Source organism: Phoxinus phoxinus (assembly GCF_949152265.1).
Source record: "Phoxinus phoxinus genome assembly, chromosome: 15".
In the NCBI taxonomy this organism is placed as follows: Eukaryota; Metazoa; Chordata; class Actinopteri; order Cypriniformes; family Leuciscidae; genus Phoxinus; species Phoxinus phoxinus.
Window position 1 is genome coordinate 27,339,179 of NC_136890.1, and position 22,015 is coordinate 27,361,193.

A 22,015-nucleotide genomic window follows, 5' to 3' on the forward strand; every position below is an offset into this window, starting at 1 on the left:
TCCGTCATGACTTTACGTCAGACAATTGAAGTTGATGACGTTGTTTCTAGGTGCTTTTATATACTCTGCTGGCGCACCTTTGATGTCACCTTACTGCGGTAGCCAATCGAGAAAGGTGTGTAGCACACGTGCTTCAGACACCGTCACACAAGGAGCGTTCCCATAGAGTCTTGTTCCTCTTCTCAGGGAACCAGGGTTACCTACATAACCTAACATATTATAACCAATGTTCAAACAGTTGTGCTGATTAATAATTTATGCAAACCGTTTAATTTTTTCAGGATTCTTTGATGAATAGAAAGTTCAACAGAACAATTCAATACATCCTTGCTGAATAAAACTATCTTAAAAAAAAACACGAACTAACTTTGTTTTAATAACAATAACTTTTGAACTCTAGAGTATTAATTTCATGTTCACATACCTTGAGTTTGGGAAGTCTTTTAATAGTCTTGAGAGGCCTCAACACTCTAAGCACACGCAATGATTTGATGGTTTTAATGTCTCTTCCTGTGTTACTCCTGTATAGCATAAAAACATATATTACAAAACAACAAAGCCCAATTTTTCATGTACAAATACAAACACACACACACGCATTATTATATGGCACAAAATCTGAGTGTTTTTACCCCATCACATTCCTGTCAGATGCCGTGAGCCACAATCCACAAGAAGAACAACAGAGAAACAAACAAGAAACAGACAGGCATTCTGAACCAGAGAGCTTCTCAATGAACACAGAAATGCTTTACACTCACAACAGAGAAAAAAGAGCATCCACTAACATCAATATGTGTCAAGAATTTGGAACGTCTGAATGCTTTTCCTCACATAAATCATGGTGTTATCACATGGCATTAATGGCATTTGAAAATGAATAACAAAAAATTTGAACAATGCTGCTAAACATCTTAATTAACGTTTCAGATTGACCAACAAAACACTAAACATGTGAAATAACACTTGTTATTTCTCATGTTTGGATTAATCTGACTCACGTGAGAGCAAAGGCCACCAGAGCTCCCACCACAACTATGAAATCCAGAATGTTCCACAAGTCACGGAAATAGGAGCCATCATGTAAGATCAAACCCTGATCAATCATCTGAGAAAAATATAACAACAACATACACAGCATATTTATATAAGACATTATATATAGCTTAATTTGAAAACTGAGTCTTTATAAAGGAACATAGAAGAATGATCCAGGAACTCACCTTGATTATCATTTCAAACGTGAAGACGCCAGTGAATACATAATCAAAATATCGCAGCACCTATTGAACATAGAAACAAATAAAGGTTCCACTTTATTTCAATAGTCCACTTTAGACATTCTACTAACTATAAGTAACTTTGCAACTACATGTCAACTAACTCTCATTAGAGAATTATTAGAGTGTAGTAAACTGTCAGTAGACTGTTAGGTTATGGTTAGGTGTTAGGGTAAGTAGAATAAGTTGACTTGTAGTTGCCAAGTTCCTTATAGTCAGTAGAATGTCTGTTCGGGGACCATCAAAATAAAGTGTTAGCAGATATTAAACAGACAGTCTACTAATAATCTAATGACAGTTGACATGTAGTTGCAAAGTTACTTATAGTTAGTACTGTAGAATGTCTAAAGTGGACTATCGAAATAAAGTGTTATCCAACTATAAAATTGATAACAATGCCAGCTTTAGCAAACATGAAAAGTGAGGCTATAGCATGCATGGGACTAAATTTTATCAAGACAGAATGTTGGTATTCTCATGATGGATCTACTGACTACATTACAGCAGTGACAGCACTCTTTCTGTATAGATTTAAATCCTAGTATGTGCGTTTCTGAGAGGGAATAAGGCTTCGTCTTCAGCTGTTCTCTACATCTAGAGCATCGTTTACGTCATTTGTTTACATACACACAAGATCTCATCTACTATTACTGAAAGGGTCTTAGCATGTAATTAGCGGTGGCTTCATACAGCTGGTGCACTTTCACAAGGGAAATTTAAAACCTGCAACAAAAATCTCATTTCTATTAGTGAATAATTTCCAACACTTCATGACCCACAGGTAACAATATCATCAGGACCAAAAAAAACAGGTCTACTGATCTATTTTTATTGCCAAAAATAAAACATAAATTCCTTTTTTTCTTTGTTCAAAATAAAAAATAGATGTATTTGTAATGATACTGGGTTGTTAAAACACTTTTTAATCATCATCTTTTTAAAATCATCATCAGTATTTTAGATAATTTTTTATGAATGTATTATGGAAAGCGAATATTTTAGGTGTTGTGCCAGGTCAATAATTACTTTTAAGGTGACAAAAATGTTTAAAAGTATAAATATTACACATAGTCTCTCAATTGAAAGGAGGTCATGAAACTTGCATGCATAATAGCAACTTGCTGTTTACAAGAGTATAGCTTGTCACAATGCAGAACATGTAAAAAACATCAATGTCAACTAACCTACAGTATTACAGCTTTCAAAGTGACACTGAGATGTATGATACACATAAAAAGTATCATAATAAAAGTATATATAAAAGAAACACAAGGTAGCGGTACCATCAGATTTGGTTTTATTTTATATTCTTATAATTATCCAATATCCACCCTTTAGTAATGCAATTATCAATGAAACAGGTAAATTAATGGAGGTAAAGATACTCAGAATCGTTTGTAAGCTTCCTTATAATAAACACAATTATTGGATCAGTGTGCAGTTAGTCACCCCTTTTGTTCATTCCACAATTATTGGATCAGTGTGCAGTTAGACACCCCTTTTGTTCATTCCACAATTATTGGAAAATGGAGACAGGGTGGAGGAGAGGCATTCTTACTTTGTTCCTGTCCGAATTAGTGTTGACGGGGTCTTCGGCAGCCAAAGCGATACTGCTGGCAGTGATCACAAGAAGGATTGACATCTCAAAATAACGAAGATTGACAATGTAGTGGCAGGCCCTGCGGACCCTGTGGAAGAGATGAAGAATAGAGAGAGTGAGAGATTAAGAAAAAACATATTCATAAAATATAGAATACAGCTGTGGCTCGACAAACATCCAGCCTTACGGGTTGTTGGGTTTGAAGATGAACATGCTGACAGGTGGAGGGGCTTTGGGCGCATCTGGGGTTTCCTCTTCTTCTTTCTCTGGCTTTGAGGCCTCTATGTCTTTACTATTACCTAATAAATCAAGGTATCGTATATATTAGAAAAATTCTAGATTTTATGAAATAAAAATTATATTAAAAATATCTAGGTAACATAAAATCCTACCAGTTTATATTTGTGTACTTTCCCTACTGAAAAATCTTGCAGGTCATGTTATTGGATGGTGGTGTTTCAAGGAATTTTAAGTAGCTTAATCAGCAAAAAATACTTTGCCAACCAGCTTCACCAAAAAGACCAAGCAAATGGCCATGTCTTTGCTGGTGAATAAACAGCTTGGCTCTGCTCCTCTAGCTAGACCAGCACCAATCCAGCAGAAATTAGTCTAAGCTGGTCCTATCAATAGGGTTATCAGAGGTGCAGGGATGCACAAACCTGTAATGGAGGTCAGCTCCATGGATGGCTGAGTGTCGGTGACTTCTATCATGATGCTGGTGTTAAGGGATGACTTATCCTGATTCAAGGATCTGTGGTTGTTATTATCTGTCTCACCGGCACCCATAGTGCGCTGTGGGGACTGCTGGAGTCTGCTCTCAGTGAGCTGTAGAGTTGCAGGTTCTGAGTCCTGAGGTGGGTTTTTGCAGGGGGAATTGGCTGGTTTTGGCTCTGATTCAGAGTTGTCTGGTTTGTTCTGCCTGTGGAAGGGGAGAAGTGAATAGCACAATTTCTCTCCCCAGACTCTCAACCAGGAATACTGTGGCCATAAAAATAGTTAGGTATATGTTAAATGAATTTTAATATGTTGTGATGTGAATAGAGCTGTCCAGTCATTATGTCAATTTGTAGGTAGACCCCGAAGGCAAATCTGCTAGTTTCCTCAAAAAAATCTAATGTTTTTTTAAAAGTAGCTTTTGATTTGAATAAAATAAGGTTTGTGGTAACCATGACTTTCACGTCTGTTCTACAACACTGTACAACAATAACAAGCAATTAATTTCTTTAAAAAAATTGTGCTGATCCTAAACTTTTAAATTGTAGTGTATATAATTATATAAATCAAAAGGGCATATAAAAACAAAACAACAAATAATTAAACAAATCACCTCTGTTCAAGCACTCTGCCACCTGGACTGATCCCTCCATCATTCTTTGATTCCTTTTCTCCCTCATTCCCAGGCCTTTGTTCTCTACTGTCAACACCATTGTCTCCCTGTTGTGTCTCTTTGCCCCTTGCATCTGTGTGAGATTCACGGTGGCGTGGGCGTCGGGATCTGGGCCCCATATCAGGGGTCAGCGTGTCTCCCATCGCAGGAGGCCTGTACTTACGGACTGCCCGCTGCCGCCTGTTCCCATTCAGTCTGGGGCAATGGTTGTTGTCTAAAGAACGCTCGGGTGAGGTCTTTGATTCAGATGGCTCTGTTAGGGGTAGATTCAGCGTCACTGGGGGTTCAGGAAGGGATTTGTCGGCAGGCATTGGTGGCTCCGGTATTGGAATCGCTAAAGGGGGTTCGGGGATAGAAATGGACTGAGATTGCTCATCCACAGGCATGTCCATAGGCATGGGTGGCTCTAAGGTAGCCTCCGGCATGGCGGTGGTTGTAGTGGTCTCGATGGCTAAGTGCTTGCTGTCAGATGGAGATATCCCTGTGGTCTGGTTTTGAGGGCAGCCAGGTTGTCCATCCTGCTCTTCACTCGGGCTGCTGAACAGGATCTCACGGCTGGACATCTGCCTGTGGCGGCGCAGTTGGCTGGTCCTCTGCTCCCAAACTGACATGGTTAACCTCCTCCTTCTCTCTCTCCTGGACATGAAAGAGTTAGAGGCATTGAGTGGACGAGCATCAGCCAGACTCTCCGAATCCTCGAAGGAGTAGGCCGCACGGCTCCGGTGAATTGCACGCTTCCTGTACAGGTAGGGCCTCCTCCTCCTCCTGAGGAAAAAAAGAAAGAGGACACTATATGATACTGGGTGGCAAAAGAAATATTTCAACAACCATGCCACAACAATGGTTTTCATTACCTTATCAATCATTAGCAGTACAAAATAATTATTTTCAAAATAACTATTGCGCCTTTCTCAAACTCAAAGCGCTAAACCCTTTCTACCCTTCAGAAAAGACTAGCTTAGTCCAGTGGTTCTCATTTGGTTTCGCTTTAAGACTCTATATTACATTGGACGTCAAGACCTAGCATACAAAAAAACTATTATTCATTGGTTTATTGGTTTTTATTATTAATTTGAAATAAACATTTCTTTCACATTAATAATAAAAAACAATAAACCAATGAAAAAGTATTAATATTACATGAGCTGTTTAGGCCCAACAATATGCAAAATCAACAGATATTACGGCTGAAAAGCAAAACTTTATACAGTTTGAATGTTTGGTTTCAAAATGTATCTTGAATATCGATAGTCTCCTGCTCTTGGCAGCCTATAATTCATTGCAATAAACACCTTCTACCGAGTGACAGTTGAATTTGCATCAAAATACTGTAGAATGTTATAAGACCTTTTTTTTTTTTTTTTCAATTACTAAACCTTTAAAAAAAAATATTAATATGCCTATGTATATTGCTTTTCTAAAAATATAATGTGTATGTTCATATTTAGAGTTTACCCAAACAAACCTGCAACAGACCAATTGAGAACCACTGGCTTCAAAAATTGAATTGAAAGCTGGTTCACCATGAACATTATACTGGCTAGTTAATAAATATGTAGGGCACCGGCATTAAAAAACAACAACATGATGGTGACCAGGTGGTCTAGTCAGCAGGGTAGCTGAATATGAGAACTGAAGTTTCTGAGTGCAAAATAATTAATAGATTTTAGTACTTTGCAACTCATGGTAGAAAGGGTCCTTTAATTCCGTTTTTGTGACTTTGTGTTTTTGTGTGACTGGAATTCATGGTCCAGCTGGGACAGCAGAGACAGCAGAGATGGAAAACAACTGGATAGAGTTGCGATATAAAAGTGAAAAAAGGAAACAGCGAAACTGGAAATAGATTTGATTCAGAATGGAAAGAGAAAAAAGAGTGAAATATCATTGCAGGAAATTGATAAATCAAATTCCAACCAAAGATCAGACTTGAAAATGTGAAATCAGACATTTAAGAAAGATGGCAGAACAGAAAGCTTCACCCAAATTGATAAATTAGGCGGTGCTGAATGTTAAAATTGAAATAACAGACTATTACTTACTGGCACTTGTACTCTTGTGAGGTCCGTGTAATCAATGAGCGATTGGTTGAAAACAAGACATTAGTGCTTTCGAGAACAAGGACAAAACAAGCCAAGAATCACAGCCCAAAAAGGTCCTTTGTCAAAAATTCTGACAAATATATTTCATATGTTTCATTATTATTGCAATGCTCTGTTTATGCCAATGCCATTAAAAAAAACATTTAAATGTTTTTTTTTTTTTTTTTTTTTTTTACATTTAACATGTTGCATTTATACTATTGTTGATAATAAATTAAAGTTACACAAAGTTTTAAAACAATTACAAGTTTTGGGCTGTGTAACAAGGCAGCAAAGCGTAACATGAAAACATGATGGTAGATATATTAGAAGCAACAAATCCAGTATTCTGGAACATTTTGAAATGCTGAGACAGTAAGAAACATGGCACAGATATAAGACATATATAAATGGGATTCATATGCATAAGCACACAATATCAGAAAGAGAGAGCACCCTGATTCATTTAGTAGTCAACTAGTCATACATATGCATTTCCCAGGTATGACCTCGATAATTGTCATGCTCACTGAAGACATGCATTCATTTCTCAGTTCTCGTCAAGCACTTTCTGACATGCTACAACAGCCTCTGTTTAGTTTTAAAGTAAACATGCAAAATCCAAATGCCACAGGCCACAACAACCAGTTCACTGTTCAACTGAGTTCACTGACAACCAGCTCTCACATTATCTCCCAAAATGCAGTAGAGAAGAGACCCTGTGGTATTCACATCATACCAATTTGTTGTGACAAAGGCATGGCCTCCATTGCTTCATACAGAGTGTTTTTTGTTTGTTTTTGTTTTCAGTAATTGTCCAGCAAACATTTAAAATCTTATTGCTCAATGATGACAAAATAAGCCTCTTTTCTATACAATACATCACAAACATTTGTTATTATTTATTGCAAAATGTGAGCATGCCCAAAATAATAGAATATATATAAGTGTATATATATATATTAAAACAAATGTTTACACATGTTTACATAAAATATAGCACGTGCCATGCACCAAATGCAACTAAGAACTAAATTTGTGAAAAATTTGCCAATGGCCAGTAACTATAAGAAATTATGTATTATTATGAAATTCAATTCAAACTGTAAGAATGATGTAAGAGACGTGAGTGAATGTCTTTAAATCAAAAATATACAAACTATCAAAAACAAATCCGACACAACTCATGTGTCTTCTAAAAACTTTAATCTCAAAGGGAAACTTGCCATAAGAATTGTATCTAGGAGGCTGGGATTAATTATTTTTCTCCAGAACTCCAAGTCACAAAATGACAAGGATGAAAACTGACTCATCTTGTTCATGATTCTGTGAGTGACACAAGATGCATATGCCACTAATAGGCAAGGAAAACAGCGAAATAATTCAATTGTCAAAAGGACAAAATCTATACATATTCATGACTGTTAAGAAATACGTAACTCCATAAATTTTTCTCATATTACTCGCCATAGGCAGGTGTAGCAAAAGTTAATTTTGGATCCTGCTTTTACATTTCTTGACTGAAAACTTGGCTTATCTTTTCGCCCTTTCTAGTTACGGCATGTATTGCTACTGGGCTCAGACAGAACCCTATATATCACCTCCAGCATAAAACAACATGTTTGTAGAGGTGAATCCATGCTTACAGGAAATTCAGTGAAATACTCACTCAAATCAGCATCAGCAATCAAACTCACTCAAGTCATGTTAAATGTATTATGCTATCAATGAAAAGAAATTGCGTAAAAGTGAGCTTCTAAAGTATCTATGATCAATCAAGAGATGTAAAGGTGATTGGATTGTAACGTTGAGGACACATTTGGCCAGTCATCCCGGCTTGCACATGCTCAACTCCAGGAGTCTGACATCACATGCATGCAGTGTTAAGTTCCCAAAATCACAGAAAGATGCATCTGTGTGTGAGCTCCGGTTATAGAAACTTTAATCTCCAATTTTAGACATCTGATTCTCTTTATGTCTTGAGATTAAGGCTAGCTGGATGCCTACATACAAATACATATCTTGGCTGACCAATGTAAAGGCATTCAAAACTCTGTAATTCTCCTTTTGACGGGAACAAAATAGTCTCTATGACAACAGAATAGACTCATCCCTGCAAAGACTGGGAAGCTTGCCGGTTGCTATGACAACTTGCTGTTGATTTTGAAGCAAATTATTGTGCTTCGAGAATAAAGAGCCCAAAAAATCCCTACGCAATCAACCGAAAGAACATTGTGTACAACCCTCAACAATGGTTAACACAGTCTTGTTGGTTTCAAGTAACTGCCTCTTGCATACTTGCCGGGAAAGCGAAGCCCTCAAAGTTTTAATACTTATTTCTAAATAACTCTCATTAAGCATTCCACCATTGAATCAATTCAAAGCTGTTCAGTCTAGCTTGGGTTTTTCCACATTTTAGCTCAACAACTGTGTAATATTTGATTTGAAGGGTACAGAGCGAAAGAGATATCTGTAGAAGCAAAGACTTCAACTGTTTACATATTCTAGCAAAAGTACAGCAATGTCCCGGTAGAGTCAAACTACAGTAGCATGTTCATCTAAGTAAACTTGGCCAGGTACTGAAGCTGGAAAGTCCTACAGGTATACTATGGAAGACGTGCCAATTTTATCTCTAAAACCACACTAAAAAACATCCCAGACAAAAGACTGGTGTTAGTATGTTAGTTAGTTGGTATATTAGCATCTCTGTGAGAGGGCAAATGCAGCAGGCAAGGATATACTTGGTTCACTTACTCTGAGCACATGAAAGAGGACATGGGCCCAACCTCCTTGGCTTTCTGCAGGGCATGTTTCTGATTAAACGCTGCTTCCTCCTCCTCTTCATCCTTTGGAATAGCAAGGCGTTATTCATTATTCAACTGTCTAACAAATCCTTTAACATATAAAGCTAAAAGAACCATGCTGGATATACCTTTGTGAGCTCCTGGGCATTGGCCAAATTGTCAACAGCGATAGCCAAGAAGACGTTGAGTAGTGTATCTGACCATTTTATCAAGGATTTTGACTCAAAACAATGAGTTATGCAGAAATAACCACCAAAACTAAGAAAAACACATTCAAACCAGCATATTATAATACCAACACAGACTTTAAAGTCAACATGGACTAATCTTTGTTGGAAAGTTCAAGAAAATAAGCTTAGTAATGCAGGGTAAAAAGCAGAGGGAGTTACGTTTTGATGGAAGACTATGAAGTTGTAGTGATGACTTATGCATTGTAAGAACAGGAATGTGTACAACCAAATTTTTATTTCATGTAGACTTCAGTGAAACCCTGAAGAACATCAAATGATTTTTGTTTCACATCAAGTGAAACAGCTCTGAAACTGTTCAAATGAATCACAGCCACATCTTTATTTTTTCAAAGATTTTACATTTGTGCACCAGACAACGAGTACATTTAATACTGTATATGCCATATACCAGATAGGATATACCTGTATAGAGAATAGTGAAAAACTAAATGAAGGATACAATTTCCAAACAAAGTCAGAACAATGAAGTAGACCGATGACCACATCCCCGACTTCACTCCACCTTGAGACCGGATGCCATTGTACATGACTTCATTCCAGTCCTCGCCAGTGAGAATCTAGAAACATTGTAAATTTATTCCAGGCCCACATGGAATCTGTGCCCGAGTAACTCGTGCCCGAGATCTCCTCATATTTTCACACAATAGAAACACTAAAATTCAACAAATTCTTCCCTGTACATGTTTGTTTATGAAATATTTTGGCTAATTTGATAAACCTTTCAGCTACCAATAAGTGGAAGTCCAATAACATATTTTACCGCTTTTAGGTCCATTCGTCAGAATTACACTTATTTTCCTACAAAATTGGCACAGAAACAAAATCAACACATTTTGTTTAAGCCTACTACTATCTAAATTTCAGGGTGTTCTTTTTCTGTGCTGGACTGCTGTATATTTATGCATTTTCATCATTAATAAAGGGATGACAGATTCTGTTTTGCAACTAAGTATGTTTTTGTTCTTGCTCTGATCCAAATTTCCTGTTTATCTGTGCAATTAAATCTTAGTCTAATTAATTAGTCTTCCTTCTAAGCCATTTTTCACTTAGAAACATCCGGAGTCATGCATTATACTCAGATTACAACTGGATGGAATCTTACTTGAAACACTGTCATGATGGCTGCTGGAAAAGTGTCAAAATTAGTTGGTGTATAGTCTTCAAAAATGAACCTGTGGAGAGAAAAAAAAAAGAAAGAAAGAAAATGTGACATCTGTGTGCGAGCCATTTTATTCAATATGTGTCTGACCAGGTTACTGAATTATAGATTATTTGCTTTTCGCCAACTGGAGAACCTGATCTATTATCTATTGTCTTGCTACACCTGTCACATAGGGTTATGGTTCCACTTTAAGCACTACTTTTAAGCATGAAATTTGTTGGCATGTTTAATATGGTGGACAGAACACAAAGCAGGCTCTGGATTTTTTATTGTTATTGCATATGACATAAAAAGGCAGCTCATAACTAGGGATGTGCCTGTAGCCGAATACCTTATTGTAAACTCTATGAATAAAATGAGCACAGCGCGAACGCAAATCAAATAGCCATGTTGCCGTCTCTGCAAATCAATTTATTAATCAGGATAGGGATAGTTCCCCAAGGCAGATACATGTCAGAGTACTGCCTACGAGACTATAGGCTCTGACTATTAGAAGATATTTAAAGACAGGTTATAATTATAATTAAGAAAATTATTATTTTATGAGTTATACAAGGCATGTTTGTTAAATGATAACTATGAAGAGAACAGAATTACAATTAAAACAAGCTTCTCAAGTAATTTGACTTGGTTAAAGCCCCGCCTGCTTCCGGTTTGAATCTATTACAGATACAAATAATTTTGAGATCGTTACAGATACAAATACAGATATGGATATTGGCTCCGCTGCACAGCTCTACTTAAAACTACAGGTGTAGCATTCAGATATTTTTATACAAACATCCAAATTTAAAACTGTCAACAGGGGTCACCTGTGCTCAGACTGGTGAGATATTACCTTCCACCAAAGACCTGCATGCCCAGAAGTGCAAAGACCACAATGAAGAGGAAAAGCAGGAAGAGCAAACTGATAATGGACTTCATGGAATTCATCAGAGACACAACCAGGTTCCTCAGGGATGCCCAGTACCTTAACAACACATAAATGCAGCATCTCAAGTTCAACTGAGCAAAGTCAATAAACAGATTATTGCCTCTGGAAGAGGCAAACAAATCCAAAGGGCTGTTTTCCAGGCAAGCTTGCACTTACTTGGTGACCTTGAAAATTCTCAACAACCGCAAGGCACGCAGAACGCTGATCCCAAAGGATGTGCCAGGTCTGAAGAACCCCCAGAGCACCTCAAAAATGCTGCCTACTATCACCTGGAAGGAAATCAGGAATTACACCTCTTCGAACATGTCCATGATGTCCAAAAATACTGTCTAAAGGTGCAGTCACATTAGCGAATTTTCGTAAAAATTTCACAGGAAAAAAGGTCCATTGTCTGTTGTCAATAAAGTAGCGATGTATGGAGCACAACTCGCACAGAAGTCACTTTCAAAACAAGATGCCTCCTGATAGTCCATGCGATGATTCTGTGTGATCAACCTGAACCCGTTGCAAAGCTACAAGGGGAAATCTTTCGCCCTCCTGATCGCATGGATTACTATTGAAATTCACCTGCCAAAGAATGATAAATGTGACCGCACCTTAAACACTCATTTATATTCTACTCTCTCAATTTATTATATACATACACACATATTTTGTTTAGCAAATTCATTAATATCAATTCATCAGATATTTATTTATTTAATTGTTGGTTACATTCAATAAAGTCAAGACCTCTAATGTGGGCCAAAGTCACCATACAGACATTTAAATAATTAAATAATTAACCAATTAAATGATTGATTTAAAACCAGCTACTTTTCATGTTAGATTTGCTGAAGAATGTAAGATACAATTTGATCACACAAGTTTCATAGTTTTAAAACAGAAAACTGTAATGGGATATGTATTCATGGAAAGGGCCAGCTACAAATGTTCTGATTAAATTAAAGATCAGCCAACAGGGAATCATTATATATTAAGTGGCACAGTCCAGAACTAAAACTGAATTTTAATTTGTTTTTAAGCAACATATTGATATTCAGTGCTGGGTCCTCCAATTTACATAGAAATTAGAGACGCGTTCATAGTGCCCAGAGTGTTGAGGCATAACTTCCAAAAAGATCAAATAAGATCTACAGTTTCATCTGCTCTTATTTCTTTGCATGTCTTTTATGTTTCTTGATAAACAAAAAAAAGTTTTGAACACTAATTTTAGGAGTCACCACCTTGATCCTCTTCGACACTTGCCCTGTTGTGCCATCTTCGTGTCTAAGAGGATTATGGGAAGGAAGACACACTTTTGTGGGAAAATACACTTACCCCACAATCAAAACAGTTGAAGGATGAGTGGAAATAGAGTCTGGGCCCGAGTCCATACATCTTCAGAAACATCTCAGTAAGAAACAGACCCAGAAACAGGAATTCTGCATAGTCTGCAATAGAAAAGGTACCACTTTAAGGTTATGACTTTTGATCATACACATAGCGAGAAAAGTTTAATTTGGTTTTTTTTGGTCTTACAGAGAAGACTAGACAACCACTGAGGCTGTTTGTGATGTACGATGGCTACACAGAGAGTGTTGAGGGCCACCAGACCCAGAACAATCCAGTAGAAGGTGTGAGTCTTCACCATACGGCGAATGGAGATCCGTAGCATGCGTTCTTTCCGTTGGAAATAGGATGTTGGTCCTCGTTTAACACTGCGTATGCTGACTCTGTTCAATGGCATCCCTGATGAACAAAACGAATTAAAACCACTTTTGTGTACTTCTTGAATGAATTAGGATATGATTTCAGTTCTATGTGAATTTAATCTGAAAACATATACTGACACACAGGTAAATATGCACTGTATTTTTGAGGGTCAGGGCATCATTTAGACAGGATATGAGGTTGAGTTGGGAGAGGAAGCCACTCACCTACAGACGAGATGTCAGCATATTGTTCCTCTGGAGCTCTCCGAACATCATCCACCCCTCTTCTCTTTATGGTGGTGGCTCTTTTTAGCACTGAGAATAGAAGTACCAAATTATATATATTTTATTATCTTTTAAAATCAAATAGTTATTTTACTCTAAACTAAATAAATTAACAAATGAATAAACCAAACCTCTAATAAATAAAAAATAAAGAACCATGTTGTCTGGAAAATGTAATGGACTTATATATTATTATTGTATTGAAGCCAAAGCAAACTACTAAAATATTATCTGAAAGTTTTTTTTTTTTTCTATCCATGAGGCAAACTCATCATAAACATCAAAAATATTCTGACAGGCAATGATTTTGCTGTGAAGACAGAAAAACTAGATCGCTAGAAACTTGTTGCATCAAGCCAGGTTAGCACACGATAGGGCTGGGCAGTATGGCCAAAAAAATATCACAATACAATCTTTCATATCAGTCAATATCGATAATTATCACGACAATTGTCAAATCTTTATTTCTTTCAAGTTTAAAGGCAGAATTTTGCTCCTGAGTAGAAACCAGACCGTTTATTTAGGTTTAAACTACTCTTTATTGTCAGAAAATGACAAAAACTTGCCAAAAGCAGGCATTTCACAAATCTGAGTTAGAGTATTCAAAACATTTATAATGATAAAATATTTTTTCTAAATCAACATGAAATAACTTACATTATGCCCCTTTTCACAAAATGTAATGCAAGTCTCTGGTGTCGCCAGAATGTGTCTGTGAAGTTTCAGCTCAAAATACCCAACGGATAATATATTATAGCTTGTCAATTTTGTCCCTATTTGGGTGTGAGCAAAAACACGCCGTTTTTGTGTGTCCCTTTAAATGCAAATGAGCTGCTGCACTCGGCCCCATATCCAGAAGAGGGTGGATCCTTTGCAGCTCGTGCTGCAGATACTCCAGCAACAACAAAACTGGAAAATGTCACGCAGCCAAAATGACCGCATTGTCATTGTAATTGTAGCCATGTTCAGCCTTACATGTTCGAACAGGAGTCGGACAATGATAGAGAGAACTCAGAAGTTGCAACTTTTACAATGCAACTGGATGTTTCTGAAAGGTTAGTGGATACATTTATGGAGTTGTTGTGGAGTTAAGTTGATTCAACTTTTTATTTTGGCACAGACATTGTATATCTCCAGCTGCTACCGTAAAGAAACAAAAATGGCGGACTGCTGAGGCTCACTCAGGGCGGGATCTATGCTAATAGGGCAGATCATCACCAGTCAGGGGCGGGGCTTCTGGAACACTTGTTTGGAGAAACCGTTTATGATTTATGGGGATTATAAAAAAAGGAGTAGGTGGACTTTTACAATTATAGGCACAGTGGACACACATCTGTCTTCAAACACCTTCTAAAAATGAATTTTTAATAATAATTAAACAGCAAATAAAGCCGCTTGTTATATTTTGCTGTTGTCAAGGCAACAATGAGGTAAATACTGTAAATACGCATCCCTGCAATTACATTTTATTTTTTAAACTCTCTTCAGAGTGCTATCTGGATACCTATTGCTGTCAAACCCCATATAGAAGGACCAGAATAGGTCTCAGTCTCTCCTGACCCTCTAAAAATGTTTTACCATATAGGGGTAAGTTTTTTTCAAAAGACAATTGTCCTTATAGTATGATGGGACTATTACACTTACAGGAGAACAGCAGGGGCATCGAAATAGGAGTTCACCATGGTAACTGCCTGTTTTCCATTCGCACAGCCTCTGGGAAGCTGTCAATCACCATTTAATAAAAAAAAAACACCCTTGTTTGATTCTGGGGAAAATCCGTCAATTTATACTTATACAGGGTTCGGATGGGTTTTCGCTTCACAGATGCATGCCATGATCAAGTTTTTTTGTTTATTGTGACATGTCTATTGAATATATAATCCCTGTACTGCTTTATGTGACCAGAACAGGCTTTATACACTAGAACAGGCTACTGAATAAATTACAGGATCCTGCACAGGTCCTGTTTGGTAAACCCGCACCGCACCCGTATTAAACTACTACATCAGGTAGACAAAAAAATATTTATTTTCTCATGTAACACAAGCAATCCAACCAATATTAGGCATTTTGAGTTGAGGCATAGAAAAATATGCACCCCCACATGGTAATAATAATTATAAATAACTTTTGCCTACATCATGTGAACAATCTGCCCATACAGGTTACTTTGAACAAATGTGCATTACTCACACCATAGGGCATAGGCTATACAGACGCTTATAGGTCTCCATAAATTAACAGAACATGTAGCCAAATATGAGCCGTTACTGTCATATAATATCGGATAGGATAGGATATAGGATATTTTAGCAAATTATTCATTCTTAATGCCAATTAATTCCCAACTCGCACCAGAAATGACAACATAAATCTTATTCCACCTTATTTGATTACATCAAATATTAGCATTTCACCTGACAACGTGCAGGACTCTGATAAATGATAAAATCTGGAAAAGAGAGAATGGATATTTACTAGGGTGTACTAGTGTAGACTGCACTAAGGGTGTTCAAAATAATCACATGACCCTGACACATAATTAAAAACTGCATCCCACAATCTACGTGGGAAAATGAGAGAGAAAAACAACAGAGGTCAAACATCTCACCATCTAAAGCAGAAGGTCCTGAATTCTTGTTCTCTTCTGCAAGCATAACCTCCTCTGCAAAATAAAAAATGAATTTAAATTTGAAACAAATTGTGAACATACAATAAAATGAAAACCTGTCATTCAAAATCTAATTTAATCCCTGATATTAAAAGTTAAACAAAGAAATTAATGAATAAGAAAAATATAAGATATATAAGGAAAAATAATCTGAGCTATTTCTAGGTTAATAATTAAATATGTATATTTGTGAAAGACCATGTGAACTTTTTTTAAAGGTTAGATTTCACCGCTTCAAGTGAAGCACAAGATGCTGTTTGGATCATTCTCAAATAATGCTGGAGAACATGATCATCAGGTTTTACACAAATGTGTGGCATTCACAGTGCTTGTGTGATTAAAATCAAAAGGGATACATAATACATGATATGTTTTTCACTCCAGCTTTTTACTTTATACGGATAATATAATTTGGTAAGGAAACATTGCAAAATAGACTTACATGCATTTTCTTTCACAAGTGTGTCTCTTTTTAACAGTACTCAGCATCTGATGCTGTGGCACAGTGTTTTGACAGATTTGATTTACTCTATTAGCTTTGCCAGTTCATTCGCCAGCTCGGTGTGTCAGAGTACCTGCACGGTCAATCCAGGCCCGATACCCGTTCAGCTCCCTCTCGATCTGCTGCTGTCTCCTCAGCTTCATGAAAGCCCTTCGGTTCTCCACTCGCTCACGCTCTTTAGCAAACTCCCTACAGGAGTAAACAACATTCAATTACCCACACAGAGAAGAACCAGAGGGATGGGACACACTTAATTTATCAAAGTGTTTCACCTACAGAGTGAAGGAATGAAAAGCAGAGATAGGGAGGCTGTGTCCCATTTTGCATAATACAAAAAAAAAAAATTCACACTGACTTGTGGCTTCTACAGAAGCATATTTCATTTTTACTGTTAAACACTGTAAACTATGGAGAAAAAAATCTTTGACTTTGTCAGAAATAGAAAAATGGATACAAAGTGAACAGTTTTTGCACACACTCCCATGAAGCATTGCGAATGATGTAATTGAGTCCATGTCTCTACGCCCTCAAAATACTAAATGTTTGTATATACAGTATACGTATTATTTTGCAATAAACTTAAAATATAATGTTTCTATATATATATATATATATATATATATATATATATATATATATATATATATATATATATATATATATATATAAAATCAGCATTTATAAATGAGTAGTCTTTTAGTTCGCCATTGTTTTTAATTAGATTATGCTGTTCCCAAAGGGATTGCAGTTCTTTCTATCACTAAAGCCATTAAGTACACAGTCTTGTATCTTTGTCTTTTATTCTGATTTTCAAAAACCTATTTGCTTCAAATTAAAGTTTGTAGAGTTGTGATTCACATCATAGCTGTGATTCACTCTTTGTTAAAGAGTTATAAGGCTTGGTTTAGTGCTTATAACTCTTTAACAAAGACTTTTTAAAAATCCCTAAGGGAGAAATGTATGGAAAAATTACTTCCAAAACCAGCAGTGCTGGTTAATAAAAACAGCAATATTGTGAAATGTTATAATAACTGTTGCCTATTTGAATATATTATAAAATGTAATATATTCCCGTGATGGCAATTTTTAGCAGTCAATTACTCCAGTCTTCAGTGTCACATGATCCTTCAGAAATCATTCTAACATGCTGATTTGATGCTCAAGACACTTTTCTTTGCTGCTAAATATTATTGTGGAAACCGTTTCTGAAGGATCATGTCACACTGAAAACTACAGTGATGGCTGTTGAAAATTCTGCTTTGCCATCACAGGAATAAATTACATTTAAAAATATATTACACTAGAAAACAGACATTTTAAATTATAATAATATTTCACAGGGTTACTGCTTTACTGTATTTTTATCAAATACATGCAGCCTTGGGTATAAGAGACTTAAAAATTTTTTTTTAATAAATATATATATATTTTAAACTCAATGATTGCAAACTTTTGACCAGTAGTGTATGTGAACACTGTACAAAGAGAGAAAAGAGAGATGTGTAGAAAGAGATACAGTAAGGTCGCTCTGTGTGTATTAACAGCGACCTTATCTCTTTCTACACATCTCTCTTTTCTCTCTTTGTACATTGACATTACAGTGTTCACATACACTACCGGTCAAAAGTTTGCAATCATTGAGTTATTTTTTATTTTATGTTTCTTAAAATGTTTTGTTTTTTTAAAGTCTCTTCTAGAGATTAAATTAATACATTTCACATTAACCTCCGATAAAACTTATTACCCTGGGTCGGCTCAGACATCAGGTTAGATGTAGTGTCAGTTTGTCTTAGAGCTCATTGAGGAAAACAGTACTCACCCTGACAGGACTCCTAATACCAGATTCAACACAAAGAAGGAGCCAATTATTATTAGAGGAATGAAGTAGAGCCAATTCCATGTAGGGCCTAAGGCATCGTTGGTCTGTGCAAACACAAAACAGGAAGTGCACAGTTCTTAAGCTTCAAAACAATGAAAGTAATACTTTGAATTTGCAGTATTGTAATGCCTAGATTTCCTAGATTAAAAAGGTCTGAAAACCATAAACCCTGCCCTTGTAATGGTGATGTTTCAGCGGGGCTCTGCTCTGCCATGCAAAGGGTGTGATCACTGCGTGGGAAGGTGGCATCATTGCCCAGCTGAGCTGAGAGGGTGTTCCCCACATCCCGATGCAGCTGCAACAGCTCAGTTATGAGTGTGAAAAAAGTCTAACTGTGGCAGCATGACTCGCGTCAACATGTATGACACCACATGACTGATTAAAAACAATGTGGACTTGGATAAAGTCTTGTGCTTGATATATTAGTAAAATCATGTATTATTGTATGTCAGAGCTGACAGCATTGTGGACAGCGCTCGGACAGACATAGTGGGGTTGCACTTCAGATCCCGACTTGTGGTACTTTCCGATCCCATCTTCCTACAGTATCTCTCCACAATGCTTCCTGTCACGTTTGTACTGTCCTATGCAATACTCAAATAAATTAGTATTATTAAGTATTATATCTGTGCTTTGTTTTTAATGTAGAATTGCATATGGAAAAAGAAACAGTACTTTAAAAAGCAGAATTCACAGACGATATGACCAAAGAATTTTCAAATTAACTTTCCAGACATTCGAAAGTACAGGATCGTGATTTTTTTAAATTAATTTTATAATAATTACTCACAACGAATAATTTTTAACAGGTGAAACATTTTCTACTGAACCCCCCATATCTAATGAATTTGAGGGTGCTTACTGTATATAAGCAGTCATATTAGAAGTAAGAAAATGTTTTATAAATTTTATGCCAAAGACAAACAATGAATCTTGATCAAAATACAAATACACTTACATAAAATATAAATATCTTAGCAGAACCACAAAAATGTGTGTTCCGAATTTTAAAAAATTATAATAATAATAATTGTCAAATTGTTCTGTTTAAATTTTAGTATTATATTTAGCTCCAGGAGGGGATTTTAGGAGGGGTGTTTATCAAGCAGTGGGTCACATGTCTATTTGGACGCGACGCAACACTCACATCCATTGTAGGCAAATATCAGCTGTTATGCGACTGGATGCCAGTGGGCGGGGCCTATGGTAAAATGATGTAAAACTATTCATCGATGTCTTGCTCTGGAGGCAGGAATATGCAAATGAATTTGCCTGTGCGACATCACAAATCCCACAGTATCCAAACGAGACATTTTTGGTGCTTGATTAAATAAATGCGTTGTTTATAATGAGTGCGTTTTAAGCTATGAAACTTGCAGGATCTTTTCTAATATGTCAATAGATCAAGGCAAATTTGATTTCTCATGTCATGACCCCTTTAATAAACATAATTTAATTTAAACTCAAATCAAAGTCTGAAGAAGTCCTCCTCCAGAAGTCCATGCTCAGAAACCAGCACTATGAAAGTGAAAATCAGAGCCGGCTCAGCATATAAATGACAGTAGTTTGATCAAAGTCAACCACCTAAGCTCATTCCACCAAAAGCTCCAGTGTTAGGACTATGTCTAACACCTCTCCTTGTACTGCTTGTACTCCAGCAATTTGGAGATAAAACCACTTTGACAAACTCTTCCAAACATGACTTATAAAAAGAGAGATGTTATTGTGCCTGAATAGGCTTGTAAGAAGATCAGAAATCAGGGAAAAGCTACACGGTATTGCATACTGTGTGTAAGACCCGTGTACAAGTCTGACAGGTCACAGCTGCAAGGGTAGAGGAAGTTCATCAACCATAAATTACATCTATTTCGGCTAAAATGGGCCTGTGGGCCAGAGATTTTTCTTTTGACATTTATTTATTATTTTGGGGGAGAAGAGAAGGAATGGGATTAGGACACAAAGCAAATGTATTCTGCCTGCATGAGCACCAAGGATCAACGTCTCCCAGTGCTAACGCTAACCACAAAGCCATGGTACCAACACAATTTATTTATTTATATTTCTTCAAAAAGACAAGGCTTGAACTCATCCAACCCATTACTTGCCAAAAACCTCAAACAATGCAAATTGTTTCGTATGTAAAATGAGTCATAAAGATTTCAAACACATATGCTAATGACTCTGTTTAATCTAAAAACAAAATGTTTTTAAATTAAACAAGATATTTAACAGTGAACTAATGCTTCAACATTGCATTACATTAATATTATACTTTTATTAATTAGGATTATAATACAGATACAGAAACAGAACTGCTACAGATCATCTGAGGCAGAAACTCACATTATAGAGTATGGTTGTCCACCCTTCCATGGTGATGCACTGGAAGACAGTCAGTATGGAAAATAAGATGTTATCAAACTGAGTGATGCCATCATTGGGTCCGGACCAGTTGTTATTGCAGGTATAATTCTCAGAACATTTCTTGAACCCACATTGCTCAGATAAGCCTAGAGGAAATAAGAGAGACAAATATTATATAATTATGATATTCTTGTCAATACTAATCTTATATTTTGTTATTTAACAATATGCATGTGTATTATGGTAATTTCTTTAAGAAGAATGAGGTATTTGTGACCCTAAAAGATGCTAGATGGTTAGGTTAACATGTTTCAGAGAAACCAAATCCATTTTAATAAAAAAAAATTCAGTGGGACATTTTTTTTATTAAAATGGATTTGGTTTCTCTGAAACATGTTAACCTAACCATCTAGCATCTAGTCTGTTTCCAATGTTCCTTTCATTTTTAGTATTCTAAAGATTTACACTGGATTCCAACATCTGACATAAATCTAAATTAAAAGATGTATATCTGGTCTGTGCATGTTCTTACTTGTGTTTGTCACTTTGTGATGCTCTTTACTTTTAGTGTCTTGTACACATTGCCTGTGGAGTTTTCCACTGTAGAACTCTAATCCAATAATGGCAAACATGAGAATGGCAAAAAACAGCAGCAGACCAATCTGTAGCAGTGGCACCATTGCCTTCATTATGGATTTCAGAACTATTTGCAGACCTAAAAAACATAAAAATATATATCAATCACACATAAACATTAGTATCATCACATATAATTGTGAAAATTTCAACCTAGGCTCATTGGAAAAACATGCCCGTAGCAAAAAATTTCCAAAACGATATTGCGCTTCTTGCATGTTTTGCAACATCTACAGTAAACCTAACCAAGTGTTAACAAAGGCATTTGGTGAATCAACTATGCCATTTTGCTGCTTCTAAAAGTATTTGAGCTCTTTTATCATGTTTAGTGTCCCATGGGACTCATCCCTGTGTGCTCCTCATCAGTAGTGCACAGCTGGAGCAGGTGAGCTACCGAGCAAGTTCAGTACATCAGAAAAGCCACATATATGGAGCTGGCTGTTTGTGATGTAAATGTCAAAAATTTATTACTTTACAAATCAAGTACT

General features: G+C 36.4%; 1 protein-coding gene across 7 annotated transcripts in view; it reads right to left on the reverse strand.

Annotated features, from left to right (window-relative positions):
* Positions 1 to 22,015, reverse strand: part of cacna1ea (calcium channel, voltage-dependent, R type, alpha 1E subunit a) — a 121,721-nt gene that overhangs the window by 21,121 nt on the left and 78,585 nt on the right. For all 7 annotated transcript variants that reach the window (XM_079638746.1, XM_079638751.1, XM_079638750.1 and 4 more), the window contains exons 7-27: positions 21,424 to 21,606; positions 20,871 to 21,037; positions 18,468 to 18,571; positions 16,722 to 16,837; positions 16,087 to 16,140; positions 13,416 to 13,505; positions 13,018 to 13,227; positions 12,817 to 12,929; positions 11,653 to 11,765; positions 11,401 to 11,532; positions 10,503 to 10,572; positions 9,840 to 9,957; positions 9,278 to 9,345; positions 9,100 to 9,191; positions 4,208 to 5,032; positions 3,540 to 3,799; positions 3,068 to 3,179; positions 2,839 to 2,968; positions 1,224 to 1,283; positions 1,002 to 1,108; positions 425 to 521 (exon numbers count right to left, since the gene is read on the reverse strand). In XM_079638746.1, the coding sequence (XP_079494872.1) occupies positions 425 to 521; positions 1,002 to 1,108; positions 1,224 to 1,283; positions 2,839 to 2,968; positions 3,068 to 3,179; positions 3,540 to 3,799; positions 4,208 to 5,032; positions 9,100 to 9,191; positions 9,278 to 9,345; positions 9,840 to 9,957; positions 10,503 to 10,572; positions 11,401 to 11,532; positions 11,653 to 11,765; positions 12,817 to 12,929; positions 13,018 to 13,227; positions 13,416 to 13,505; positions 16,087 to 16,140; positions 16,722 to 16,837; positions 18,468 to 18,571; positions 20,871 to 21,037; positions 21,424 to 21,606 (3,221 nt within the window). The remainder of the gene's footprint in view (positions 1 to 424; positions 522 to 1,001; positions 1,109 to 1,223; positions 1,284 to 2,838; positions 2,969 to 3,067; positions 3,180 to 3,539; positions 3,800 to 4,207; positions 5,033 to 9,099; positions 9,192 to 9,277; positions 9,346 to 9,839; positions 9,958 to 10,502; positions 10,573 to 11,400; positions 11,533 to 11,652; positions 11,766 to 12,816; positions 12,930 to 13,017; positions 13,228 to 13,415; positions 13,506 to 16,086; positions 16,141 to 16,721; positions 16,838 to 18,467; positions 18,572 to 20,870; positions 21,038 to 21,423; positions 21,607 to 22,015) is intronic.